We start from the raw sequence: 25,324 nt of genomic DNA on the forward strand, positions 1-25,324 counted from the left end.
GTTAACCAGACAATGAAGAGGACAGCATATCTTTAAACAGCACCCTCTTTGGGATTTCTGCCTGCATGCAGTTTAAGGTTCATCAAACCTTAAGCTTGTGCTTGTGCATTTGTGTCCTTAAAGTAGCCAAGATAAACGTTGCACATCATGCAAGCTTTCTTAATGAGAATTGTAGCTTTTCTATCTGCATTGGCAGACAAAACCTCATGCTAGACCTCTTGAAATTAAAGCACAGGGCCTCTTCAGTTGTGAAATTATAATATATAGGCCTATATATATTGTTTTATGATTCATGAGGAGTATACCGTTTTATTATATTAATAAATGGCACTTTTTTGTATTTAATGTGTCAACTCTCAATGATTCTTGCTTACCCCTTACATGGCGTTAATAGTTTTAAGGAGTAGGAGTTGCTATACACATTCAGGGGAGCGCAAGGATGGGTGGTATTTGTGGTCTTCTGTGCTGTGGTCTGGGCCAAAATACCAGGGCCAATTTTTGGTCTCGGTCCGTCCCTGCTACTACCTATAGCTCGGGTCCTGCATGTGAATTCTAAAAAAAAAATTCTAAAGGCGTGATGATTATGCAACAATATGTAGCCTACATGTTGTGCTGCTGTTTCATTATTGTTGTTAATAACAGTGTTATGTGCTGCTGCTGTATTCTTTCCACTTACATCTCTGTTTTATGATGTAGTTTACTCATTTTACCTATGTGTGTGTGTGTGTGTGTGTGTGTGTGTGTGTGTGTGTGTGTGTGTGTGTGTGTGTGTGTGTGTCAGTTAAAATTATTATTATTTGCATGTGGACCATGTATGGCACTAAATACATTTTTCCAGTAAAGCACAATGATTAAGGGGGGGCCTCACACAAAGAGCAGCCTAGGGGCCCCTGACCACCTTAATCCGCCCCTGCTGGTGAGTGAAGCAAATTGACAAGCCACTTGCCTATTTTACCAGCATTTGGCTAGTAGATGATGCTAATTTTGAACCATTTGTGTTTGTGTCTATTAATTTAAGTTGACACAAATGAAATCTTCAGACATGCTGTACACTCACAATAAACCTTGTGCTGCATAGTAGCTGCTAAAAAGAAGCACATGGTTTTAGTCAGCACATCCTGAGCACATAATTACATCTATCTCCAGTCTTCTCTGCTCTGCCTCTTTTAACGACACACTTCAGTGTTGAGACTTTAAAATGTTCAGCTCCATGCAGGTCTGCAAAAACAGTGCATGGAATAAGATGGAAGCTGCAATCACATAGCTGCACGACGCGTGTCTCCTCATGATATTAGAGCATTTATCTGCCTCTGCATCATTGCAGCAGTGCGAGGTCATTATTAGTCTCGAGCAGCTTTTCTCTCCTCACCTGCCTCCTTCTTTTTGCCACTCAGGGCCAGGAGGAACCTTTTAAACCTCCTGTTTGCAATATGCCTGTCTAACTCTCTGTTTGTCTACTGTATGTCAGTCTGCCTGTCGCGGTGCATGCTGTCACCTTGTTTACTTACTGTTTCTTACAGCCTGCCTGTATGTTTTTTTTTTTTCTGTCTGCTTGTTTATGTCCCCGCCAGCCTTCGTCCTGTTCTACTAATTACTTGTCTCCTTGTCTGCTAACGTGTCTGCCTGCCTGTTAGTGGATCCACATGCTTCGCCTCGTGCTTAGTCAACAGCTTGACTCAGTACGAAAAACAACCCAACACACCGTCTTCACACTTTAGTTATCTCATGCCGTTATCTCACCTGAGCATGCTCTGACATGCATACTACACAGTATTATAATAAACAGTAACTGATTTTTTCATCCACTTTTAGGGATAAATATAAATTATACAGGCACTGAATTAGATTTAAAATGTGGTCAGCTTTCTTAGATGTTCACTTGTAATAAAGCAGCAAATGAGTAAGGATAAATGTAATGCTCTACTAAAAATAGTATTTTAAAGCCATAAACATAAGAATTTTTACCAAAATGCATTTATTTATTTTATTTTTTTTACCAAAATACATTTTTGTGCGTATGTGTCAAGTTTAGCTCTCTGACTTTGTGGCTAATGTAGCTTATAGGCTAAAGCACCGGATACCCCTGGCAGAAGCAGACATATGCAAGCCCGCAGGAGGTCAGAATCACACAATAGGTGCAGTGCAGTGCACACAATTAAGACTAGACTGATTGAAAGCAATTCTTGTTCCTCCAAAAGGAAAACAGCAAACAGTCGATTCATTGGAAAGATGCTACAGGAAGTTTAACTTGATGAGAGCTGAGATCTGAGAACCTCCAAAATCAAATCTATAAATGTGATTGCAGTGTTGGATTTTGTTTGTGGTTTTTCAGAGATCTCCCTAAAATAACCAACTGCTGCTTTATTCATCAGTGTATCTCTAAGGACAGAATTAACCATCAGACACAGACAGACATATAGGAACACTAAAGGACTTATTTGGACAAAAAGCCCAACATATCTTAGATGTATTCATATTTTTTCTAGATAGCTTTTGAATTAGAGTTGTGCTGTCTAAGTTGATTTCAGGATTGGAAGGAGCTCTTGTGCACAGGCGCTCAATTTAATAATGGGAGAAAAGGTATAATTGCTGTGTTTCAAGGTGGTCATTTCTATTAAAGGCAGTGTTAGTGCCAACCTCTTCCTGTCGGTTGAAGGGTGGACCTCACAGTAATAATAACACTGTGCTGCTCTGGGTTGTGTTCCTGTTGTGAGTTTGTTTTCACTTCTTGGGACCCTTTCTAAAGTTAGCTTCCCACCCCTCCAAGATTATCCTGAACCTTATATTCTAAACTCTTTTCAGAGACCAAATAAACATTATTTGGGAAATAATTCCCTAGAAATAAAGTCCTACACTAGCAAAAGAAACAGGTTTTTTTTTCTGTAAGTGCTCTCCAGAGCAAAACGATTGAATGTCTTAACTCTGGTCAGTGTACTGTTGCTCTTCGGTTGTCATATAGTTTTTTTTAGGTTTGGCATTGGCAGTGTCCGGTCCTGTTTGGCTTCATGTCCTTTGGCTTTTCCTAGAATTACATTACTGTGTCTTGAGAAGAGACCACTAATTACGTTAGCACTTGTGCTAGCATCCCTCTGCACGGAAGCTATTAAGTCATTTAACAGTGGGTTACTGCACACTCGGTTATTTCCTTGTAGTAAATTAACCCCTGCCATACGCTTACATGTATTCTTTCACATCAACCTCCAATCAGATTTAGGCCCTGCTGTAATTTATAGCATTATCTTTTTTAATTGAAGCTGGTCAGTTGAATCTCATGTGTAAATACAATTTCAAAGTATCTGTTCTGGCCTTGGAATGATCTGAAGAATTAGGTTACATTATTCTGGTTATTTATAAATTGTATCATAAGTGTTAGTCTTTATAGCCCAAAAGAACTTTATGAGAGTAAAGCTTAAGAACAGATATGCAAGACGGCAGGTTGGTCTGGTCTCGGTTTTCACTAGGGATTGGCCGATACTGGTTTTTCAACGCCGATACCAATTATTAGTAGTTAATAAAACCAATAACTGATATTTTGAACCGATATGCATATACTGTGAAAATGAAGATCTTTAAGTCAAAATTAAGATTTTGGAATGTTACAAAATCCAACACAAAACTTTGTTTAGATGCTTTAAGCAATTATTTAATAAAATAGAAACTTTCAACATAATACACAGTAAAAGTCAGATAGTGTCGTGGGCGGGACATTAAGTCAGACTGAGTGGTGAGTGAAACGCAAGCAGAGGGACAGACACAGAGCCGTAGTGGAGCCAAAGTAGCGCACTTTTTAATTCATTAACTTTATCGGTTATCAGGCAAATAAAAACGCTGATACAGATAATCTGCAAACTGCCAGAAAACGGGCCGATAATCGGTCTATTTCTAGTTTTCACCATCGCGTTTGGCAATCCGCCAGTGGTTGTTTTTTTTTCTTTTAGTTTTCTCAAAGATACTCAACATTCCAATAAAATTTAAGTAAAACGTTGGAAGGAAACAAGGTCAACAAAAGGTAAAAGACATTAAAATAAAGTGAAATAATAATTCCGATTTTAATCTCATGTAATGCAGTATACAGACTTTCAGTAGCCAGGGTACAGCTGCCATGTGCACTCTGTCACGTCCGAACAAAATACTCTTTCATTAGCACAGCTGTAAACCTGTCAGCTCTTGCTTGGGGACAATGCTGGATTTACAGGAAGGGGAAACAGACCTAAAGGGGGGAAAAAGAACAAGAGAGGCTAATAGAGGGGCGGGAAATATATTTATTGAACACATCAACTTAAGCCTGAGACAAGCTGGCAGCGTACATAAATGTGCTTCTGACAAATTAGATTAAATACAGTACAGTCTGCTGAAAACAAAAGTACAGTTTAAACTCAGACAAGACTCTTAAAAATGTCTTCAAGTTGGTATGCAAGAACATGCCAGCATGGTGCAAGTTACTTTAAAAAGGTGAAGAAAAGCAGGCCTCCCCAGCTGGCCGTATCATGGCAAGATAATTATACACAATCAGATTTTGACAGAGAATCAACAGGTACCACTAAACTGGGCCACGACAAGGAAAAGAGTGTGCTTATGAATGGTATTAAAATGAATAAACATGAGAATTGAAGCAGAAGTTGAAAGGGAAAAGAAATCTGAAACTGAAGTTTTGAACCTTAATTGACTTTGCTGAACAGTAAAAATGTAAAGCTTCCTTCCTCTATTAAGCTACAGGCCGAAAGAGCACATTGCGTCCTCATACTGAGACCTCCAACAGATGCCTCACCAAGATCAGTATAGGGAACCTGTTGAGCCACAGAAGGAAAGAAAAAAAGCTTTTTTTCAGAAATAAAACCTTGACTACTTTTTTTTTATGGGAAGGAGGTGTCTGTATGTTTGCACATTTTCTTTGTATGTGTAAAATACAACAGAATGACCAAACAACACATATATATATATATATATCACATCTATTTTTTTTTTCCAATGACTTTCCCTTACAGCTGATTACCTACAGTATAGTGTATCATCAAGCTTTGTTTCTTGAGGTGTGTGCGTGTCTGCAGGGACATGTCTTGCTACCTTTCATGGGACAAGACTTTGTATTTGTGAAAGTGCCTTCATCCTGTGTATGTATGGGAGCTCTTTTCCTTCATTTAAGTTGTGAAAATGGCTGTTCACAGGATGTAAGGTGGAATATTTTAGCAGGATCAATGAGAGGGTATTTCTGGGTAAGACTCATTGTCAGTAGGCCTTTCTAGATCGATTTCCCATTTAAGCTGCAGCCATGCTAATGCAAAGATATTAGAGTAGTAAAAAATTCTATCAAACACAATAAATAACGACAATTGTCTTTATTTCATGAGTGAAGTCACTGGTGTTGAATTTGTGTCCCAGGCACAGATCAAGAACAGGATCATGATACCGCGTGCGTGCATGCGTGTGCACTCGTGTGTGTATCAGCATCAGGTTCCTGCTCTGAGGCTCAGTATGTACCTGCATGCGGTATGAGGAAGAGATAGGTTGGTCATGAGATGATGTGATGAGTTCAGGACCAGACGAGGAAGAATGAGAGTCAAGGAATTATCAGAAAAGAAATGGAGGGGGACAACTGGGCTTTCATCTTGGGTAAGAATAAGCAAGGGGGCATTTGAGACATTGTTGTTTGACATAATGGTACAGTACAATTGATAAAATGAATCCTACTAAATCTGCATTAGAGCTGCAATAAACCTTTGTTGGATTGTTTTGTTGGATTGTTATTCAACTTCCTCCAAGGAAGGAGGACATGATTGGATATTTGAACTTGGAGCTCTTTAAGAGAAATGTAAAACAGAACTATAGCGTAATCCTCTAGTTCAATACAATGGCATTTGAGTTGATTTTGCTGTAAATTTGTGTTGTTACTTCAACCCATAGTACATCCAACGATAGTGCAGCGAAACTTGAGCTTAAGTTGTTGTGGAAAGCAAGAACACACGAGCCATATCTGCTAAAACTACATTTTCATTTTTTAGCAAATAAGGCTGAAATGGGAGGTTGCAGAATTCCTTGTACTGTATTGACAGACTACTTCTCCTTTTCTTTGTATGCTTCTTTTCTCCTGCACTTAACTGGGGTTGGATGTGCATACTATCCACTTTCCTTACAGGATCAAATGTGGTGTTGGTTTCAACGTCTAAATTTTTTTTTTTTTTTTTTTTTTTTTTAAATCTACCAAAACTTTTCTTAAGGCCAAAACACACTCTCACGCTTTTTTAACAACGGCGTCATCATTTGTATTGTTGGTCAGTGAGCAGCTCCAGTAGAGCAGCTGTCAATCTGATGCCTTGGTAGCATTATGGATTGAAGTTTTGTATATTATCTGCTGTGTGACCTACAACTAGAGGTCGACCGATAGTGGATTTTACCGATACCGATAGTTAGGTTGGGCCGTATTTGGCGATAACCAATTAATCAACCGAATGCAGCATCTATTCAACAAATTAATAACTTGATAATGATATAACAAACGTTTTTGCTGTCAATGCTTTAAACGCGCATCTGATGTCAGCCTACTCCGCACAGCATGTTCTCCGTGCAGCGCGCAGTAAAACGTGTCGAAGATAAACAACACGAGGCATCAGTGATAGTTTTTGTTTCGCCTCTAGAGGCCGCTATTGTTATGCATGATGCCAGCAGACCCTTCCAGCTCTCGTGTGCTGTGTAATGAATGACAGCATGCGCTTCTCAGCCGCTCCAGCAACGGACGCAACCAGAAAAAACTATCTGCATGGATTTTTGCCGATAACGATAGTTCCACCAATCAACTATTGGTGCCGATTAATCGGCAAAACCGATGAATTGGTCGACCTCTACCTACAACAGCTTCCTCTCTGCCCCACAGCTCTAAGCTATTCTTGTTAAATTCTTGGCACATTAATTTTCACAGTACTAATGATTTTTTTTGATTGCAAAATGATGCCTTGAGGATTGCAAGGCTGTCTGTCCATCTGTGATGACCATGAACACATTTTTAGTTCTGAAAGACAGTGTTTGCCTTCACAGCGATGCAGCCAGTCACTCAATAATACATAAAAACCGCTGTCTTTAATCTCCTGGATGATAGATGAAGCACAGCTGACCCCACCTACCCTTAAACCCCCCACACAGACACTACCTTTTAGTCATGCCTTTGGTGTCTCTTCAAGCAATAATTCGCCCTTTTCCTCTTTTTTTTTCTCCTCAGGATTGAAAAAGCGTACCAGGAAGGCCTTTGGGATACGGAAGAAAGAGAAGGACAATGACTCCACGTAAGTCCTGATCCTCTTTCCTGGTGTACTGTATGAACATAGGGCACTTAGTTGTTCCACAGCTGAAAGTATTTACGATAATGCTGTGCAGTGGGGCAAAGAGATGGCTGAAACCTCTGAATTTGAGTTATTTTAAGAAGAAAAAAAAATACATGACAGCAGGTCTTGCATATACATTAAAGCAGAATGGAAGGATTAGAATAAGTAAGAACAATAACAGGATTAGTATTAAGTGCAGGTCTTGTCAAATAAATGTTAGACAGCTGCTTCTATTGACCATGCATGCACTATTCAAGAGTCTACCTGTCAATTATGAGCCACAGTGGTATAGTATGTATTGTATTAATGGATCTGTTAAACTCTAAGTATGAATCCTATATGACATGTTATTATCAATCTACAGAATAATGAGCATACTTAAAATATCCATTGATTGTTATATTGCTTGTTTGCATACTGCTAATGTTATTTCTGTCATATGATGGCAGAGATGTACTGAAATTAAAGCAGTACAGCAAGATCAAGAACTTGCAGAATCTCTGTAAGCATAATAGTGTTCCGGGGGTGTTTAGCCAATTTGTAACTGCTGTGAGACACGTGATGTAAAAGGTTTGTGTGCTGTGATGTCAGCGAGTGAATCAGTGTGTGGGTATGGTGGCATGAAAAGGTTTTCCTTAGTTACCCCTTTTAAATACTTCGGCTCGACTAATTAGCAAAGCACTTGATTTCAAAATGAAGAGCTCACATGCTAAGCGACTTTCATGATATCCTTTCTTCTCTCTGCTTCTTTAAATTCTCACAGGGGGTCCCCAGACAGAGAAAGCGGTGTAAGTAACAGAAAATATCATTTATAAATTACCATTTATTCTCCACCGGAGGAAATCAAGTCTGGTGATTGTGAGTTCATTATTTATTTTCTGTGTTCTTTTTACTTGCCAGGGACCCCAAGAGACTGAATCGGTACTAAACTTTAGTCTCTAGTCCTTTTTGGAGTAGATTCATCTTTTAGAATAGTTAGTCTATAGTTTAGAGCTTAGACTGGTTGTAGACATCAACCATCAGCTAGTGTTGATGTTTCAGCTATCGTTTCATTAGCCAGCCCTCTGAGGAGGCTTTGAGAAAAATAATAAAAAGAGCAACAGGATATCCCTCTGAGTCCCTTGGGGTAGAATGAAGAGACCTAAAGCTTGAAATATTATCCAGCACTGTTGGACAATTTGCAGCATGTTGGATAATAATAACAATAATCATCATCATTATCAGATCATTAGTGACCAAGCGGAGAAAACCGAGAACAAATTAAGGCCTGTAAGAGGAAAATAGGATACTGTGGGACAGTCTGACATGGCATGAATTGCAGAGTACACAGCATCAAGGTTCAGTAGAATAGTGTAGTTCCACCAAACAGTAGCTAACATAAAAACACATCCAGTCGTAGCACAGTAGTGCAGAATATACTGTACCTTCACTCTCTGGTGTCTCTCTCTTCTCAGTCTCAGAAGAAGACCAACGGGGCCCCTAATGGCTTCTATGAAGATATCGACTGGGACAGATATGTAAGTTATAGGATTATTATTATTATTATTATTATTATTCAGCTTGGTTGGCACCAACTCACTGCTGCTTTGTTTTTATATGCATTCAATGAACTTATAGTATTGATCCATACTATTGTAAAATCAATGTGTTATTGACAAATTTGTGAACAAAGCATATTAAAAGTTGATGGGTTTAACTGTTAACATTTGCAACATTATATTGCTTACATTTTAGCTCCAGATTATAACTTTGTCAATATGAATTTGGTCATGTTTCATTTAGCAGGGAACCTAGCATTTGTTATGACCGTAAGTCTCTGTAAAATGTACGTGACCGTAGCTTAATTAACTTATGCAACGCCTTGAACCAACGGCTTTTTAGCTGTTAGTGTTGTATTAGCATACAACTAAGAGATTTATACTGAGTCACTCTGTGTGTTTCAGAACTCTCCTGAGGTGGATGATGAGGGCTACAGCATCAGACCTGAGGAGGAGTCAGAAGAGGGAGATATCCTCTGCACTAATTTATGTTTCATTAGACAGAATGAATTTGTCTTATTTTCTATGTAAACACATGTAGTTTAAAGAAAGGGGCTTTGGCTCACCAAAATAGATTGTTTCTATTGTTGGTACAGGATTTGTTAAATTGGTGCACACTGGATGTACTTCATACCCTTTAACATACTGCTGACCCTAACCCTTTTACAGACAAAACGCCACTGTGATGACAAAGTGCGTCAAATGCCTATTAAAGTGTAAAACATCCAATTAACAAAGGTAAAAAGGTGCAGCACATAACGCAGCTACAGAAGAATGAGTCTTGAAGTCATGAACGGGACGGGAAGTGTTGTACTATGTGTACTATCAAATGGTTTGAATTACAAGTACGGAACATGTAGAACCATATGATTTTAAGGCAGTCACCAAGGAAGTAAGGCTAGTTTCATCAGGGATGTAGTTCCTGAGTTTGGCTGCCTGGGCACAATCACAGAGTTGTCTTTATAATATATTGTAAGTCAAATGTCAAGTAAATCCTGGAATATTTGAGGAAGGGAACTTTGCTTTCCTTGACGCTGAACTACCGCCTACCATCAAAAAGCCCCACTTCTTTTCCTCTGATGAGTCGGAAGGAGAGGAGGACCACAGGAAAAAATTCAAAATCAAGATCAAGCCGCTGCCGGCCGATCGTGTAGCGTCGGTGCCCTCAGTCGACGAGCTCAAAGCCTCCATAGGCAACATAACCCTGTCCCCGACTCCTGTGGTGAGTAGCTCTGACGTCACTCCCTTCTCACTGCTGGCTGAGGCTCTCATTAACAGATGGCTGTTTATTAGTGGGAAGATGGTTACAATGAGTGTGTGTTTGTGTGTGAATCACATCTCCTGCTTCTTATCTTCATCCTCTTTAACTCCCTTTTAACATGTAGAGATATTTATTTTTTGTGCACAGATATGGCCGTGCATGTGTGTTGTTCACGTTTTTTTCCCACTGAGATGCTGCATGATGTTGTGTGCCCGTATATCCTGATCTACCATCTTTCTTTACAATATGTATTTTACTTCATTCCACTGTTTTGTTTTAGCTATTAACGGGAACTCTAAATGGGTCACTGCTTCACTTTTCTACTGTAGTTTGTTTTAACACGACAGTACATATGTCTCTGGTTTGAATCCTAGACTGAAATCACAATCCATGTCCTTGTGATGAGTGAGCTCAGCTGATTTCATATAATAGTTTGAATTGTACACAGTTAATTTGTGATGCTTGTGATACTTGGTCAGTGCTGTCAGTGACCTCAGTGTTCTCCGGTTTAGTCCGGTGTTGTTTATCACAAGACCGATGTCTTAACACCACGTCAGAAAACACAGAATATCAGGGTGTAAAGCTCTTTTTTGACGTAATGCAGCTCAGTTGATGAGTCCAAACTCAAGCACACGTCCCCTTCACACAGCCTGTAATCAGCAGTGGTAATCTTTGGCCTACCCATAATTTCCTCCTCCTTCAGTGAGGACAGTTAGCTTGGGTGTCCGCCTTGAATAATTCAGGTAGGAAAATGGGCACAATGAACCCGTGCGCTGGTCTGCTGTGCAGCGAGATTGCTTGTGGTCATTTGAGCTTCTGGACTCAATAATTTAATTCAGCCTCCGTGTGTTTACCCACCGACTCTGTTAACCTGATCAGGTGTGAAGGTCTTTCCATGCTGATAATAGTTGTGCGCGCGTCTTATTAGATAGGACACATTGGTTGGTGGACAACGCCGAGGTCAAGAATTTTGAGAATGGATTAGTTGTTAAAGTTATTTATTTAGAAAAAAATAACCTACCAATGGAACATTTGCTGGTTTCCGCTTTTATCACTGTAAATTGCGTCTATTTTACTTTTAGACTGTTGGTTTAATTAAACAAGCACTTTGAGGACATCACATTGGACACCCTTAGCATTTTTCCAGTATAACTGGGCATTTTGTTGAGTAAACAATGAATCAGTGAATCAGAAAAATAATCAACAGGTTATTTGATAATTAAAACAAATGGTAGTTAAAGCACTGGAAATGTGACAGATTTGGTTTTAGGGGTGCATTGTGGTGTTTATAGTTAGTTATAATCCGGATGTGTTGATGCTTTTGTCTTAAACCAGGAAAGGTTATGTGAAATAAGTTCCCCTAACATCTTCTTGAAATGCATCTAATGTAGTCAAGTCACCTTAATTTGAACCAAAATCATAACATTGGATTGGATTACTGCCCTGTAGATGTGATTACAAAACTGCCACCTTCACCTCTCCCAGTTCAAATTAGCATCACGTTTGCCTGGGCAACTCACACATTAATTACATAAGTCACACAGTCACTCCCAGTCCCTGGCAACTCTGGGTAACCCTGGCTATGGACTGACAATACATGGTCTGATGAAAAGAGGAAATTCTAACAGGCCTCCAAAAGCAAACAGTGATTCTTTCCACTTCTTTCTAGTTCTTCTTTTTTCTTAAACTAATCCAGTTAAACTTTATTCCCAGACTAAAACATTTATGACTGGGCTCTGATTTTCAAAAACAAGATTCACGCTTGACGACACCCTCGACTTATAACTGAGGCTCTAGATTCTGACTACGTTGGATTTTTGCCTGTACTGTAAATATGAAAAGCTCTTACCCCAGTTTTAAAAAAACTGAAACACATAGTACCAAGTATTATACATACTTAGATACTAAGTGTTGTATTTAGCAGACTGCTTCAATTCTAAGGTAATACTTGGCATATTCTGCATGAATTATGCATATGTACACAAGCTTGTGAGAGGTACACGATGATGCAGGTTAACAGCTTATTTCACATGAATCCTTAGCCAGGATTTTGTGTTCACATCATGTTAGTAGGAGTAGTGGGTAATGTGTAGGTGAAGGGATGAAGGGAGCCATAGTACTACACCAGCTTTATCTGTCTGTATTAATGATTGCAGTTGATGGCTGCCTATATTGTACACAGATGCTTTGTTTTGCCAAAGTTAATATACTTTCCCCTCTAGTCTTCTAACTATTTCACCCTTTTATTTCTCACCTATCTCTCGTTCTTTTGCTGACTCTATTGATGCTAACCTCTGTAGAGGAGTCCGGTAAGCCTTTGCTTTGCATACTGTTGTGTTTATATATTTTTTTAATTCTTGACTTTTTGTTCATAAAATTGCCTCTGTGTTGCTGAGAATAGGCTAAGTACAAATGGCCTGTGTTTAATAAGGACTTAGTCATGTCATGTCATTTAAGGACTATAGGCTTTATTAGTGGCCCAGCATGTTTAAGGCGATGTTATGTGCTTTTGCTTTTGATGTGAGTGTGTTTCATTGTAGTGTTATATAGCAGATTACTGTATCTGCATGTGTGTGATTGCTCAGCTTTTTTCTGGCACACGTTGATTTGTTTGCCTTGGTACTAAGAAGGCTGTCTTTTTAAGTTTTTTCCACTGACTAAGACGACTTAAATCTGATTTTAATTGGTTCTGGAGTCTTGAGCTTCCACCTCTCAGTCCAAATGACACGACTACAAGCACTAGAGGAGGCGGGGAAAAGGTCAGGGATGGATTAACGAAAAGAAATCTTAAAGAAAAAGAGGTCTTACATCCCATATTATTACTCCCTTGTCTTATTATCAACTAGCATTTCAACCAGAAAGGCTTCATTTAGAAGACCAACATCTTACTTTCTTCTTATCTCATCTTCTTAATTCTTCATATTTTATAATATGTGCCATAGCCAGCCACTGTGCAGTCAGGTCTACACAAAGAGTCACCTCAGGCGAAGTCGGTCACTTTACAGCCCAGCTGTCTCAGTTCAGATATGACCTGCCTCCGTTACAAAATGTTTCATTACATAAGCAAAAGAGCAATATTGAATTTCAAAAATGAAACAACAAAAAGCTGTTCTTCTGATTCTTTTCCGTTTTTTGATTTTTCAAATATATCACATAATTGTTTGGAGTGGCCCAAACACCAGCATTATCTGGACACAACTATTTGTGTGTTAAAGACAAATATTGTAGGCTTAAAGGTCAAAATGTGTGACTCTGAATGCTTCCTGTTGTTCTTCCTGTTTACATACAGCAGGGAGAAGATAATTGGTTATGACAAACACTATTGCGCTGTGGCCTGCACCAATTCACCCAATGAAATGAATCCCTTCCACCAGCATGTCCCTCCTCCTTGTTGCATCATTTTAATCACTCATGGCCCACTGCACAACTGGAACAAGCAGGAGCTCCCAAGTGAGGGAGGGATGGAGGGGAGAGAGAGCTGATGAGACGGAGGTGACGCAGGCAGATAGAGATTTCAGCAGAAATTAAAGAGGCCGGGGGGGTAGATGGGAGACTAGAAGGGAAAATGAAAGGATACTTAAAAGGATTAGAGGGCAAAAATGACATTATTCTTTAACAAAAAATATCAAATAAAGGGATGGGTATAGAAATAAAGATAACAAAAATGAGGGCAAGAAGAGAGGGAAGTGATTTAAGCAGCTCCACAAGATTTTTTGGATGATGTCCAGTCACAGCAGGTTCAGAGATGATAATATAAATATCCTCTTTTATCTGAAGGCCTTAAAGTTTTTCTAAAGTTTTTTTCTCACCATCAACCGAAGACGGGGGTTCAGGCATATACACAAACGCACACACAGATCAGTCAAATTAAGATGTTTGCACACAAAACACATACACATGTAGTTTATAAAATACAATGTTTTATTATAAATGAAACTACCCAACAATATAACTGTTAACAAGTCCAGCTGAAATGATTAGACGATTAAACACAGAACTGTTTTAATCGTTTCCAGGTTCTAAAATGTGAGGATTTTTCTGCATCGAGTACTTTTACTTTTAAAACTTTAAATAAATTTTTCTGATGATACTTACATACTTTTACTTAAGTAACATTTTCAATGCAGGACTTTTACTTGAATATTTTTACAGTGTGGTATTAGTACTTTTACTTAATTAAAGGATCTGAATACTTCTTCCACCACTGCTTATTGAGCTATTTGCATTTATGCTCAACCATCCTGAAACCATATAAGGCTGCACAAGAAATGTCTCACTAATTCTACGACAGATGAGCACATCAGACCCTCTTTATGGATATGTTGGGTGCTTTTTATTATGCTAACATGTCTCCCTGCTTTCGTCATCCGCGTCTCTTCCTCACATCTTAGCTCCTCTCAGTGAGAACGTAAGAGATGTGAGGAGGAGACGGGAGAGCCTAAGTTGCCAAATGAGAAGCCTCCTCGTCTCCTCAAGGTGCATTTAAAGGATTAAAAGATCCATGATGGTATTATGGGGAACAATTTCAGAGGGAGGAGACAGGAGGAAGCATAAGTTAGCATAATGAAAAGCACCCGTTATCATCCTGATCCCAAAATCTGACCGACCAGGCCAAAATTCTTCTCCTCCTCATGCATATGATTTCTGCTTTACTGATTTGTCACTCTCTGACCAGGTGTCTCTTCTCTCTTCCTTTTTGCTGGTCACAGAGACGTAGCCCGGTAAGTGTCCTTTTCTTTCCGTCTCCCTGGGGTCAGGCTTATAATGTCACATGCTTCTTGTACCCTTTTGCTCCACCTTGTCCTTGGGAGTCGGTTAAATAAGACCAAAAAATGCGTAGGTGGGTTCAGTGGCTGAGGCGACGGGTCAAAACCGTTGGCTAATTTGTTTTGACATTAATATTTAAACGAATAAATAACTATGTTTTTCCTTACTTTCTTACTTACTTCTCAAGATCACTAGCATGCTTGTTTTTCATCTTGGTTGGCTTCGTGCTTGGTCTCTGTTCTGGGGAGAAAATTTGCACTTTTGACAGCTGAACCCTTTGATGTCATTTTTCAGTCACTCCCCATCGTCGTGTCTTCTCATCTCATCTGCTCCCGTCTTCCCCGTTTAACGCCGGAATAACTTGCTCTCCTTTATTTAAACTCTATCCCTAATGGCAGATATGTTTGCTGTCCATCTGATATACAGCAGCTGCTGAGGTGACTTGTTAGAACTGTCTGTGCCATATTTCACTGAATGGGCAGTGTTCAGTGAATCAATTATAAGGCATATGAATTGCTGTTTACAGTGCCATCTAAGGGACCACTGTCATGCTGGTCAGCATTATCCTACCCAATGTTGTACCTCCAGGATTTTTTTTTTATTAGTATGAAAATGTACTGTAGTTGGTAAATACACAAGAACGACTTTTGATAATGCTGCAATAGAAATAAGAAATGTAGGGCGCCTGTGTAGCTCACCTGTTGGAGCGCTCACCCATATATAGAGGTTTACATGTTGTTCCCCCTCTCTCCCCCCTTTCATGTCTTCAGCTGTCCTAAATAAGTAAAGTCCTAAAATGCCCCCCCAAAAATAATCTTGCATAGTAACAACTTAAAAACTGCAAAAATTATTTCCATTTGGGGGTGGACCAGGGGTTAGAGCACTGACCGTGGGTTGCCTTGTCCCTGGTTTGTGTCCAACCTGTGTGACCTTTTATTGCAACTCATTCCTCTCTCTCTCTCTCCTCATTTCCTCTCATCGTCAATTCGGTCTGCTGTCTAATAGAGGCAGTTATGGTCCTGTAGTACAACCTTTTCTGTTCCGCGCAGTGTTTGTGTGTTAGTAATGCTTACTCCTGTGTAGCTTGTAACTGGTCAGGTAGTTCCGCAGGTCTCATCAGATTAAGTCGACCTCTGACCTTCACTACTGTACAGTATACATCATTGTTCTGTTTAAACCACACAGATTTTTAGGACTGCCTCACATTTACATTTTATGTTTTTCTGTGTATTTGCAGCTGTATACATAGATGGGGCTATGTAGGATGCTGATTGTAGTAGCATTGTAGATAAATATGATTTGAATAAAGGCAACGTTGTACTTGTTAGTGACTCTTTGCTGTTTTATGTCTTTGGGTTTTTACATTTACTGTCATTTTTTTATGTTACAGGGTTTGAAACGGAACCCTTCCAGTAAGTATCAGTCTTGTTGCAGCTTAGGCCAGGTTCACTTTAATGCTGGTGAATTACAGAGAATATGATTAAAAAGACTCGCATGTGCTAAACTGATTTAATTATGCTTCCAGGTGAGGAGATTGCCAGACCGAGACGCGTCGTCCCTACTTTACCCACTGTGGCCCCGACACCAGCCCCAGCACCGCAACCCCCCAGGTATGTACCTCACTGTTCCCTGAGGGGAGACAAGCCACTGCCACTTAATGTAATGGTGCTGCTATGTGTATCATACTGTATGTGTCACTGGTGATCTTTTCACCTGTCTCATGGCAATTGGCTGTGTATCTGTATGTTTACTCTTTTTGCATTTCTAAAAAGCAATTTTCACTGGTTTTATTTGGGCTGAGACACTGGCTCCCTTTTACTGCTTTGTACCATTACAAGATAAACATTTGTGTTGTAAAGTCATGCAGTGGAAACTGCATACAGCATTCTTTTAGCACATGCTGTACAATGCATTGTAAGCAAATGTAGGTGATGGCATTGGTGATTTTTATATTTTTACTTGGATGTCAGCGGCATCCAGTGTCACCTCTTATGTTGTCTCACTGAAACCTTCTGCATATGACTCAAGGCTTTCTAACATTTGCTGATGCTGTTGTCTTGTTTTCATTTCATTGAGCAGGGACCCTAACTGGGATGTGAAGTTACTTTAGTATTAACTGAAAAGTGTAACAGCAATAAAAAAAAAACATTGATATCATGGAAATTCTTTGTGGAATACTCTTAATATAACCAAAGGCTGTGAGATAAGTTATGTTGTGCTTCTAACATAATGGATGATAAACACAACAATATTTTGTTTAGATTTCCCCCAACTTTTGCCATCCTACTAAAACATAAGAAGATTGTGACAGAAATTGTGTTTATTCTGCTGGAGGGCCACTTGAGGCTTCAATGAATCTGCAGAGCTGTCACTGTGTTTATCTACTCAACATCACTGTGATGCTTTGTGTGCTGTGGGAACATAAACACAATTGTTCTAGTATGAATGCTTGTGTTTATGGTTTATAGTTGTATGTATAGTTATAATTCATGTTTTTTGTGGTTTGGTTGAATGCTAGTTTTTAGTGTCTACATGTATCTTTGTTTGCTGTCTGTCCAGTACCATTGGCCATGGTACAGATGCACCTTGTCACGTGTAGATATTCCTCTTTCCACAGCTAAAAATTGTCATCACTGCTTGAATATGTTGTAACTGTGCAGGTAAAAAAAAGAAAAAACATTATGCATATCTTATCACAATAAATGAATATCACAAAATTAGCAACCATATCAATACATGGCTCAAATTACTCCACATAATTTAAACAAAAGAAAGGCAAATAGTGTGCCAACAAATGAAAACTAATAATTGCAATAATACAGTTACATTTAACGGTCATCCAATTCATCAAGATGACAGCAGATAAAAAAACATTTGTATATTCAGCCATATAGTCTGAATAGTATAGTGCTTTTGGATCTGCATTTACTTCTTAAAAGTGTAGGCGTGGGTCTAGGGATATAATATTGTTTATTTACATACCAAGTAAGGATATGTTATGTCTTCAAATGTATTCTACCTGTAAATGATCAGATGACGGAAGCTATACTTAGATGATATGTACAGTGTAGCTGTTTCCTAAAATGACCTTCTGTAACCAATTCTTTCCTTTTGTCCTTTGTGTGTTGCAGCAGTCAACAATCACCAGTCTCTGAAGACACCACAGCCTTATTTGGGCCTCCTTTGGAAACAGCCTTTGGAGAACCAAAAACTGAAGGTAACCCTCCTCCCTGTGTCTTTGTCATGTCACTCTGAGTTTCTGTCTCTTTATGCGTCTGTGTGTACATCTCTGTGTCTGACAAAAAAACAACAACACTGGTAACAGCCCGTCAACACAAACATATTCTAACAACAAACTGTGATAGCAACACAATGAAAAAGGCTTTCTGAACACACACTCTCTTTAAGGCCGCCAGCTAAGCCCTGCTTGGCTGTCAAAGCAGATACCCTCTCTCTCCTCCTCCGCCTCCCCCCTCTCACCTATTTCTCTAACATCATTGTTCTTCCCTCAGGCTCACTGTGCAGTTGTGGATGTTTTTGCTAAGGTCAAAGTTGAAATTGGCATGTGGTTCCAGTGGAGGTCACGTTCATGTGCAAAGTGCAGCTTGTTAATATGCAGACTCTGCTGTCACACACTCTCAGCCAATCCAGTAGGATTTAGTGGTACAGGCTGTGGGAGAGCTCTTAGCTGTTACGCAACTGGCATGTCAGGCATAACTAACATCAACCTCACACAAATTCCCTATATACATTCATTCAGACGAATAAAATATCTCTGTGTGTGACAACTGGTAACTCTTTACTTTCTAACCTGTTCTGGTTTTATCTTTACAAAAGCATAACGAGTAGGGATGTGCGATATTGTTCCGTGTTCTCCCCACGGAAAGGGCAACCCAGTGTACAAAAGGATACTACTCTGTATTCCACATTTGTTGTTTAATTTGTTGTTGTTCACAAAGGGAAACCAGGTAATAAACCTGAAATAATAAGAAATGCAATATTTCAATTTTCATGTGCATACTACAAACAGCTCCCCAGTTCTTTGCCTCAATAACAATAAGCAACATTAACTGAATAAAATTAATCAAATACAAATTAATCAAATACAAATCAATCAACATTAATCAAATACAAATATATAATTATTATTATTATTATTACTACACTACAGCTCCCAAAATGCCCTGCTGTAAACCAGGAAGTAAATGTCACTTACGTTAAACGCCGGTCCGCAATTCATACTTCTACAGACATTCATAAAGCTAAAGAAAGTAAACACGAACGGACACCGTATGGTGCAGCAATATCACAAGTCTAAACGGCAGCTTCATCTCACAACCTCGCCATCTCGTTAACTTACAACTCTGGAGCATAGCGTCATCTACATCAGTTAACCAACCTGCTTAGCCTACCGAAGCATAGCGTTGTCTTTAACGTGCAACAAACGTAAACACAACATAGCATGGCAACAGATGAAGCGCACATCATAAACACAGACTAGAAAACATTTGTAATTAAGAGAGAGCTTACCAAGTGGCTGCACACCGGGTTGACAGTCATCACAAACTGAATGAATCTTGTGCTTCCTTTTCACGGAGTAATCACCGGTCACCTGTAGCCTACTCACAGCACACTCCTCTTAAAGAGGCACTACACTATTGGGCTGCTAAACCACAAACGTTCTTCCATAAGTGTCACTAGCTCTGGTTTAAGGTAAACATTTTGATTGATTGATGTAACTGATTGATTAAGCATGTAAATAAAAAATAACAAAATTTCAGACATGACAAAACTCCACAGAAAACACAACAGATATAGATACACATTTTTATCTTGGTATATCTAATTTTACACTCAGTTTTAAGTTGATTAGGTACAGCGCTGGAATAAATCCTGACCTCATGAGATTTGTACAGTAGTGATCAGTTTTTACTGGACATTAATATTGTGTCCACTACATTTATATTCATGATATTATGTATTATAAACTAAGTTGCCGGTTTGTTTGTTTTTAGGTTTTATGTAGCTAAAATGTATGCACTCTAATAAATCTCTGGAATAAATCCTTAATGAAGGTTATAATGTCCTTTTTTTTTTTTAAACCATTTTAGAGAGGCGTTGGTTTAACTACATGGTTATTTTGGAGGATGTAGTTTGAAAGTAGCATTTGTTTTAGACTGCTGTAGTTGTAGCTTTGTGTACCTAATAAACTTGTAACTGAGTGTATGTAATGCAAACTCTTAGAGAAGCAGTATATAGATAAAATAATCTGATGGCAATGTTGTTTTTGGTAAATCCAGTAAATGAAATGCCTGAAAAATTACTTAATCACAATAATGCAAATATCCTATGAATTCAATATTAGATGCAACACTTTTTTTAACCAGCTTTTATAACCAGTAATAATACAGTAAGATAGACAGCTCAATGTAAACAGTATAACAAAATGTCTTTCAGTTAACTAAACTCTCATACAGTATATGGTCATATTGCACAACCATAATAATGTGGGTTTTGGCATCATCTCATTTTTTTGTTGAGACAAGTCTTAAGTAAAATTTTAAATAGCATGGTTAATGGTTAAGGTAATAATGAAAGGTAAGCTTTTATATCAACTTTCATCATGCTGAATTCATTAAATAATAATGTTATTATACTATTGTTTTTTTTGTTTTTTTTTCTTTAAAAAAGTGGTCACAAGTGGGCTTGGAGAGATTTGTGGGGCAGTCTTGGTCTCTGTGCCCAAATAGTATTCTGCCTCTAGAAATCAGTTTGAGTGAATAAGATTTTAGCCATGTATTCAGATGCATTTTGTGCTGAACCCTAGTGTTCCACTATAACAGTGGCACTGAAGTTCAGTTGGCAAAGAAAATGTATTGACATGCTGATCTCTGTTGTTTACCCTCTTACACTGAATGGGTTTTCATAGCCCGAAAGAATCAGAAACCCTTTAAATGTTTTGGCTCTAATGCCCCTGGCCTGTTCTGTCCCCTCCTGAACTTAGTGGGTTTCTCTGGGTCTGATGCGTGGGGGACTCCTCTGTCAGAGCCTGAATCCTCTTTGACCAGATCCTTTCCCACAGGAAGTAAGTTTTATAACTGTGTGCATATTGTGTCACACTACTTCTTCTTCTTCTCTCTGGAATGACTGCACAAATCTATCAGCTCACCTCATTACCCCCTCTCCATCATCATCATCATCATCATCATCCGACTAACAAACAGACCTGCAAACTGACCCGATCAAACACTCTGCATAACACTCTGCTTCTCGTTCTCAGCCAGCTGTGACCTGTTTCATTTCATCAGCCATTTCACAACCTAATTATTCACTGTTGTACTTTCTTTTTTATTATGGGATATTTCAGTACTTTTTTCATATACTGCACCAACCCATGCTGCCTCGCTGCCTCCTCCTTGCATTTGGCATAATGGTGACTGAATGTGTGCTGTGCTGCATGGTTAATGATTTGTGGGATGATCCCTTCTCCTCAAGTTGTGTGGTTGTGTTTGGCAGGTGTCATGTATGGATCCAAATTTGTAATGCTTTTGTTACAATAATTTGTGCATTTGTAGGCTAATGTCTCATTTGTTAAAGTCAGCATTGTATGCAGCAAACCATAAGTTGCAGTGACGTGAAAAGTCTTCAACAGCATGAATTAACTTTATATAAGCATTGCCTTATCCTGTCATTTATGTTGATTTGGCAGTAATCTGTCCTAAAGGACTATTTATTGTTGCCCTTATGATTTTATTGCAGCTCCCCCTCCACTTCCACCCAAGAATGTCCCGATTTCTCCCCTGTCGACTGGCCCACCCTCTGTAGATGACCCTGGTAAGAGGTTTTCTTATCTAATTTCTGTCTCCTGTTATATCACACCATCACCTCGGGATAAATCAAAATGTTACATTTGATCTCCAACTTTCTGGTTCTAACTTTCACTGTCCTTCTATCTGCCTGTCACATTTTTATCTCTGTGTGTAAACTTACCGAGCACCTCTGCAAACACGGCCTTTGATTGGTCACTGGTTGTCTGTGTTTCAGAAGTGTCAACAGAAGCAGACCGTTCCACCAGGAAGCCCTCAATAGCTGACCTGGACAACATTTTTGGACCAGAACAGCCTCCCTCTGCTGGCGAGGAAACAGGCGACACGTGGGTGTGCTTCAGTGCTGAATCTCCTGACCGGCCACCTCTACCAGTGGAACCAGCACCTCCTCTTGCAGGCTCCCTGCCTCCACCTGAATCTCCTGCCCCACCCTTACCTACATCACCACCTCCTCCTGAAGACCCTGCACCACCACTCCCTACATCCCCTCCCCCAAAAGAAGAACCTGTGCCCTCTCTCCCAACCCCCTTGTCTTCCTCAGGGGAGACTGCTGCACCTGCTGTCCACTCAGGTCCTCCTACACCTGAGGATCGAAATCCCCTCCTGCTCGCCACCTCTCCACCTCTTGCACCACCAAAGGAGCTTGCGTCTCCTCCCACTTCCTTTCTCCCTCTGCTGGACTCACCCGCCAGCGTCCCACCAGCCCCTGCTCCCAAAGCAAGCACCCCTCCAGCGGTGACTCCGCCTGCTGAGGGACCTGCAACGTGCTCCGTCCCACCGCCACTTGTCCTGTCTCAAGAGGAGCAGTCCAAGAACACAGACGTCACCCAACCCAAAGAGGACAGAAGTGAAACTGTCACCTCGCCCAATGATGCTTGCCCGGGGAGTCGGATTACGCCTCCCCCACTTCCTCCCCCTACATATCGGGCAGTGGTGTCGTCACCGGGTCCTACATCTGGAGCTGGTGGCACGAATAGCGGTGAGTAGTCCAAGATAGTACCTGGTTTATAGTCTATAGAAGACAGGGTTTTTTAGCTTGGATTGGTGGAAACAATTTCCCGAATTATGTTTAGATAATAACTAAATGAGAGGACAATGATTGATTGTCACACTCACACAAGAATAGAATTAATGAAAACACAGGAACAATTTCCTGGTCATCATACCAGCCAGGTGACTAATATGAACAGTGTCCATAGAAATAAGGTAAGGTAGAGGTTGTTTTGAGTTGGACTTGAGAAGGGATTGTATTACCAACATTGCACCATCTTTAAATTTTCTTTCAGCTGATTGCACCATCTTTGTTGTTAAACTTGCACAAAGTGAACAGTGAATGCATTTTCTTTATCCCTGGAAAAGAGGTCATGTTTTGGCCTTGTTCCATTCTGCTGCAGGTTTGTGTTATGTTACCGGAGGTTGTTGTTCTGACTGACTCCTATTTAAAGGTCAGTCGGAACATTTTCATTTTTAGTGCACATACAGTGTCTTCTGTAGGAGTTAACCAGTTCTGTCAGACTTCTACCTTTTTAAAAGTATGAACATTTTCAACTGTCCATCAAGCAGTAGACAAAAATGTTTTTCTGGTAGATTTTAATGAGCTAGAGATCCGAACACAGAATACATAACTATGTGAAGAAAAAGTCTAAATACAAGTGAGAATATTGACCTTTTTTTGGCCAGTAGTTCACAAAAGAAAGTGTGTGACTAATAGCTGTGCACAGACTGTAACAGGCCAATGCTGTAATAATGAATTCTGTCTGGTTATAGGAGGTTGTCTGTTCTTAATCCTGTATAGAAGTGAAAACCCAATTTCAAGGACTGAAGTGAAACAATAATATGAAAACTTAGTCTGTCTTTTTATAAAAAGGGAAACTATTATACTTAGGTGTACACATCTCTTGTTTATAGTAAAATAATACGCTCTTCAGTTACATTGTTTGCTTGAAAATATATTCCCAAAACAAACAAAAATAAGAATTATGCTTGACATGCTTATGTCTAAAGATAATTCTGTCCATCCTGCACCCATTCTGCATTTCTACTGTAGCTGTTTCCACACCATTAAGCTTCTAAAAAGAACGGTAGAGTGTTATCAATAAATCTCTATATGTTTTGCTCTGTTCTGCAGGTTCCTCCTCTCCGGTGCGACCTGCCACTCCTTCGTCAGTCAACCCCACCCCACCACCACCTCCACCTCGCCCCCCTTCACGACCCAAACTTCCTCCAGGGAAACCCACTGTAGGAGATGCAGTAAGTGTTGCAGTCTTCATATTTTCACTTTTGATATAGATGGTTGTGTTTTCGTATGTTTAAGCTTTAATACCCACTTAACAATATCAAAGGGTTTCACTGTTGCAAGAAGTTCTGGTCAGTTAATATCTTGAAGGGTTCAGTCACTGCTCTCCCGGTCTTTGGCTCAACTGCATCCTTGCATTGACTAGCAGGAAACTTCCATAATAGAGGCGCTCAAAGCCAAACACAACCGTACAACTTGCTTATGGTCAAATTAACTTTGACAAAAGATTTCCAGGTATACCAAAGAAAGAGATGCAAAAACCTTGAACCTGAAAATGTTTTTTTTCTCATTTATTTGACTCTAATCTGTCTTTTTCCTACTATTTAAAAAAAAAAAAAAAAAAAAATGTTCAGAATCGTCCGTTCAGCCCGCCGGTCCACTCAGCCAGCCCCCCTCCCATCGCCCCGTTGGCGCGGGCCGAGAGCACCTCCTCCATCTCCTCCACCAACTCCATGAGTGCCACCACCACCCCCACGGTCAATAAAGAGCTCTCCGTGTCCGTGTCAGGTGTGTGATCCCTCAATTGTCACTGAGCTGTGCAGCCTGTCGCCTGAAGGCAGTGCTCACAGAGGCCAGCAGTGATAGCTGAATTTAACTTTTTCATGTCTATTATATTACAGGTTCATTATTGATTTTATAAACTCGCCCTGTCCTTCCTTGTGCTCAGTTTGTGTGGAATGAGTCCTGCAGTTTTTTTTTTTTTTTATTTATTACTCCTATATAATAAATCTTTAATTCAATGAATTATTAAACTTCACATAAATATTGTGGTTTAGGTTGAAGACAAATTGATGACAAACCTTCCTTTTTAATGAGTTAATGGCACAGCAACAATTTATACTTTTGTGCTAATAGCAAATCTCAGTAAACTGTAACATGGCTAAGTCCTAATAGATTTAAGAAATACACACTCTGGAGGCAGCAGCAGTTACATAAAACACAGAATATAGTCACTGGTTGGTGGTTGCTTTTTTTAAAATGGATTGCAGGGACAAACTTGCAAATTAGTGAACAGCTTTACTACATTCAGACTGTAGTATGGATTCTGTTTGGAGATTTCACTGAAGTCTCTGTTATAGTCCTAAATGTATTCATTATTTATTTTATTTATTTATTTATTGTGGTTTTGTTGGTAGACCAAAAAGCTGATGGACTTGACAGTAATATAAAGCTCACTGAGAAAGTTTTAATTATAAACTGACACTATTCCAGTTTCAGTGCTTTTTCATTTTGACATTTTCATCTTTTTTGTGTTTTAAGATGCTTAATTTTTTAGTTTTTTTACAGAATTTAATTTTTGTGTGCTTGACAATACTTTTAAG

The 25,324-nt window shown here is 39.4% G+C and overlaps 1 protein-coding gene across 8 annotated transcripts in view; it reads left to right on the forward strand.

The window, feature by feature from the left end:
* Positions 1–25,324, forward strand: part of sgip1a (SH3GL interacting endocytic adaptor 1a) — an 80,312-nt gene that overhangs the window by 42,209 nt on the left and 12,779 nt on the right. For 6 of the 8 annotated variants that reach the window (XM_028587007.1, XM_028587009.1, XM_028587011.1 and 3 more), the window contains 14 exons: positions 7,211–7,274; positions 8,077–8,101; positions 8,768–8,830; positions 9,257–9,320; positions 9,895–10,073; positions 14,822–14,833; positions 16,270–16,291; positions 16,405–16,489; positions 18,011–18,096; positions 20,884–20,964; positions 21,639–21,713; positions 21,924–22,685; positions 23,835–23,956; positions 24,356–24,509. In XM_028587007.1, the coding sequence (XP_028442808.1) occupies positions 7,211–7,274; positions 8,077–8,101; positions 8,768–8,830; positions 9,257–9,320; positions 9,895–10,073; positions 14,822–14,833; positions 16,270–16,291; positions 16,405–16,489; positions 18,011–18,096; positions 20,884–20,964; positions 21,639–21,713; positions 21,924–22,685; positions 23,835–23,956; positions 24,356–24,509 (1,794 nt within the window). The remainder of the gene's footprint in view (positions 1–7,210; positions 7,275–8,076; positions 8,102–8,767; positions 8,831–9,256; positions 9,321–9,894; positions 10,074–14,821; positions 14,834–16,269; positions 16,292–16,404; positions 16,490–18,010; positions 18,097–20,883; positions 20,965–21,638; positions 21,714–21,923; positions 22,686–23,834; positions 23,957–24,355; positions 24,510–25,324) is intronic. The other 2 variants (XM_028587012.1, XM_028587010.1) reach the window with 2 other exon arrangements.

Source organism: Perca flavescens, chromosome 9, assembly GCF_004354835.1.
Source record: "Perca flavescens isolate YP-PL-M2 chromosome 9, PFLA_1.0, whole genome shotgun sequence".
Classification (NCBI taxonomy): Eukaryota; Metazoa; Chordata; class Actinopteri; order Perciformes; family Percidae; genus Perca; species Perca flavescens.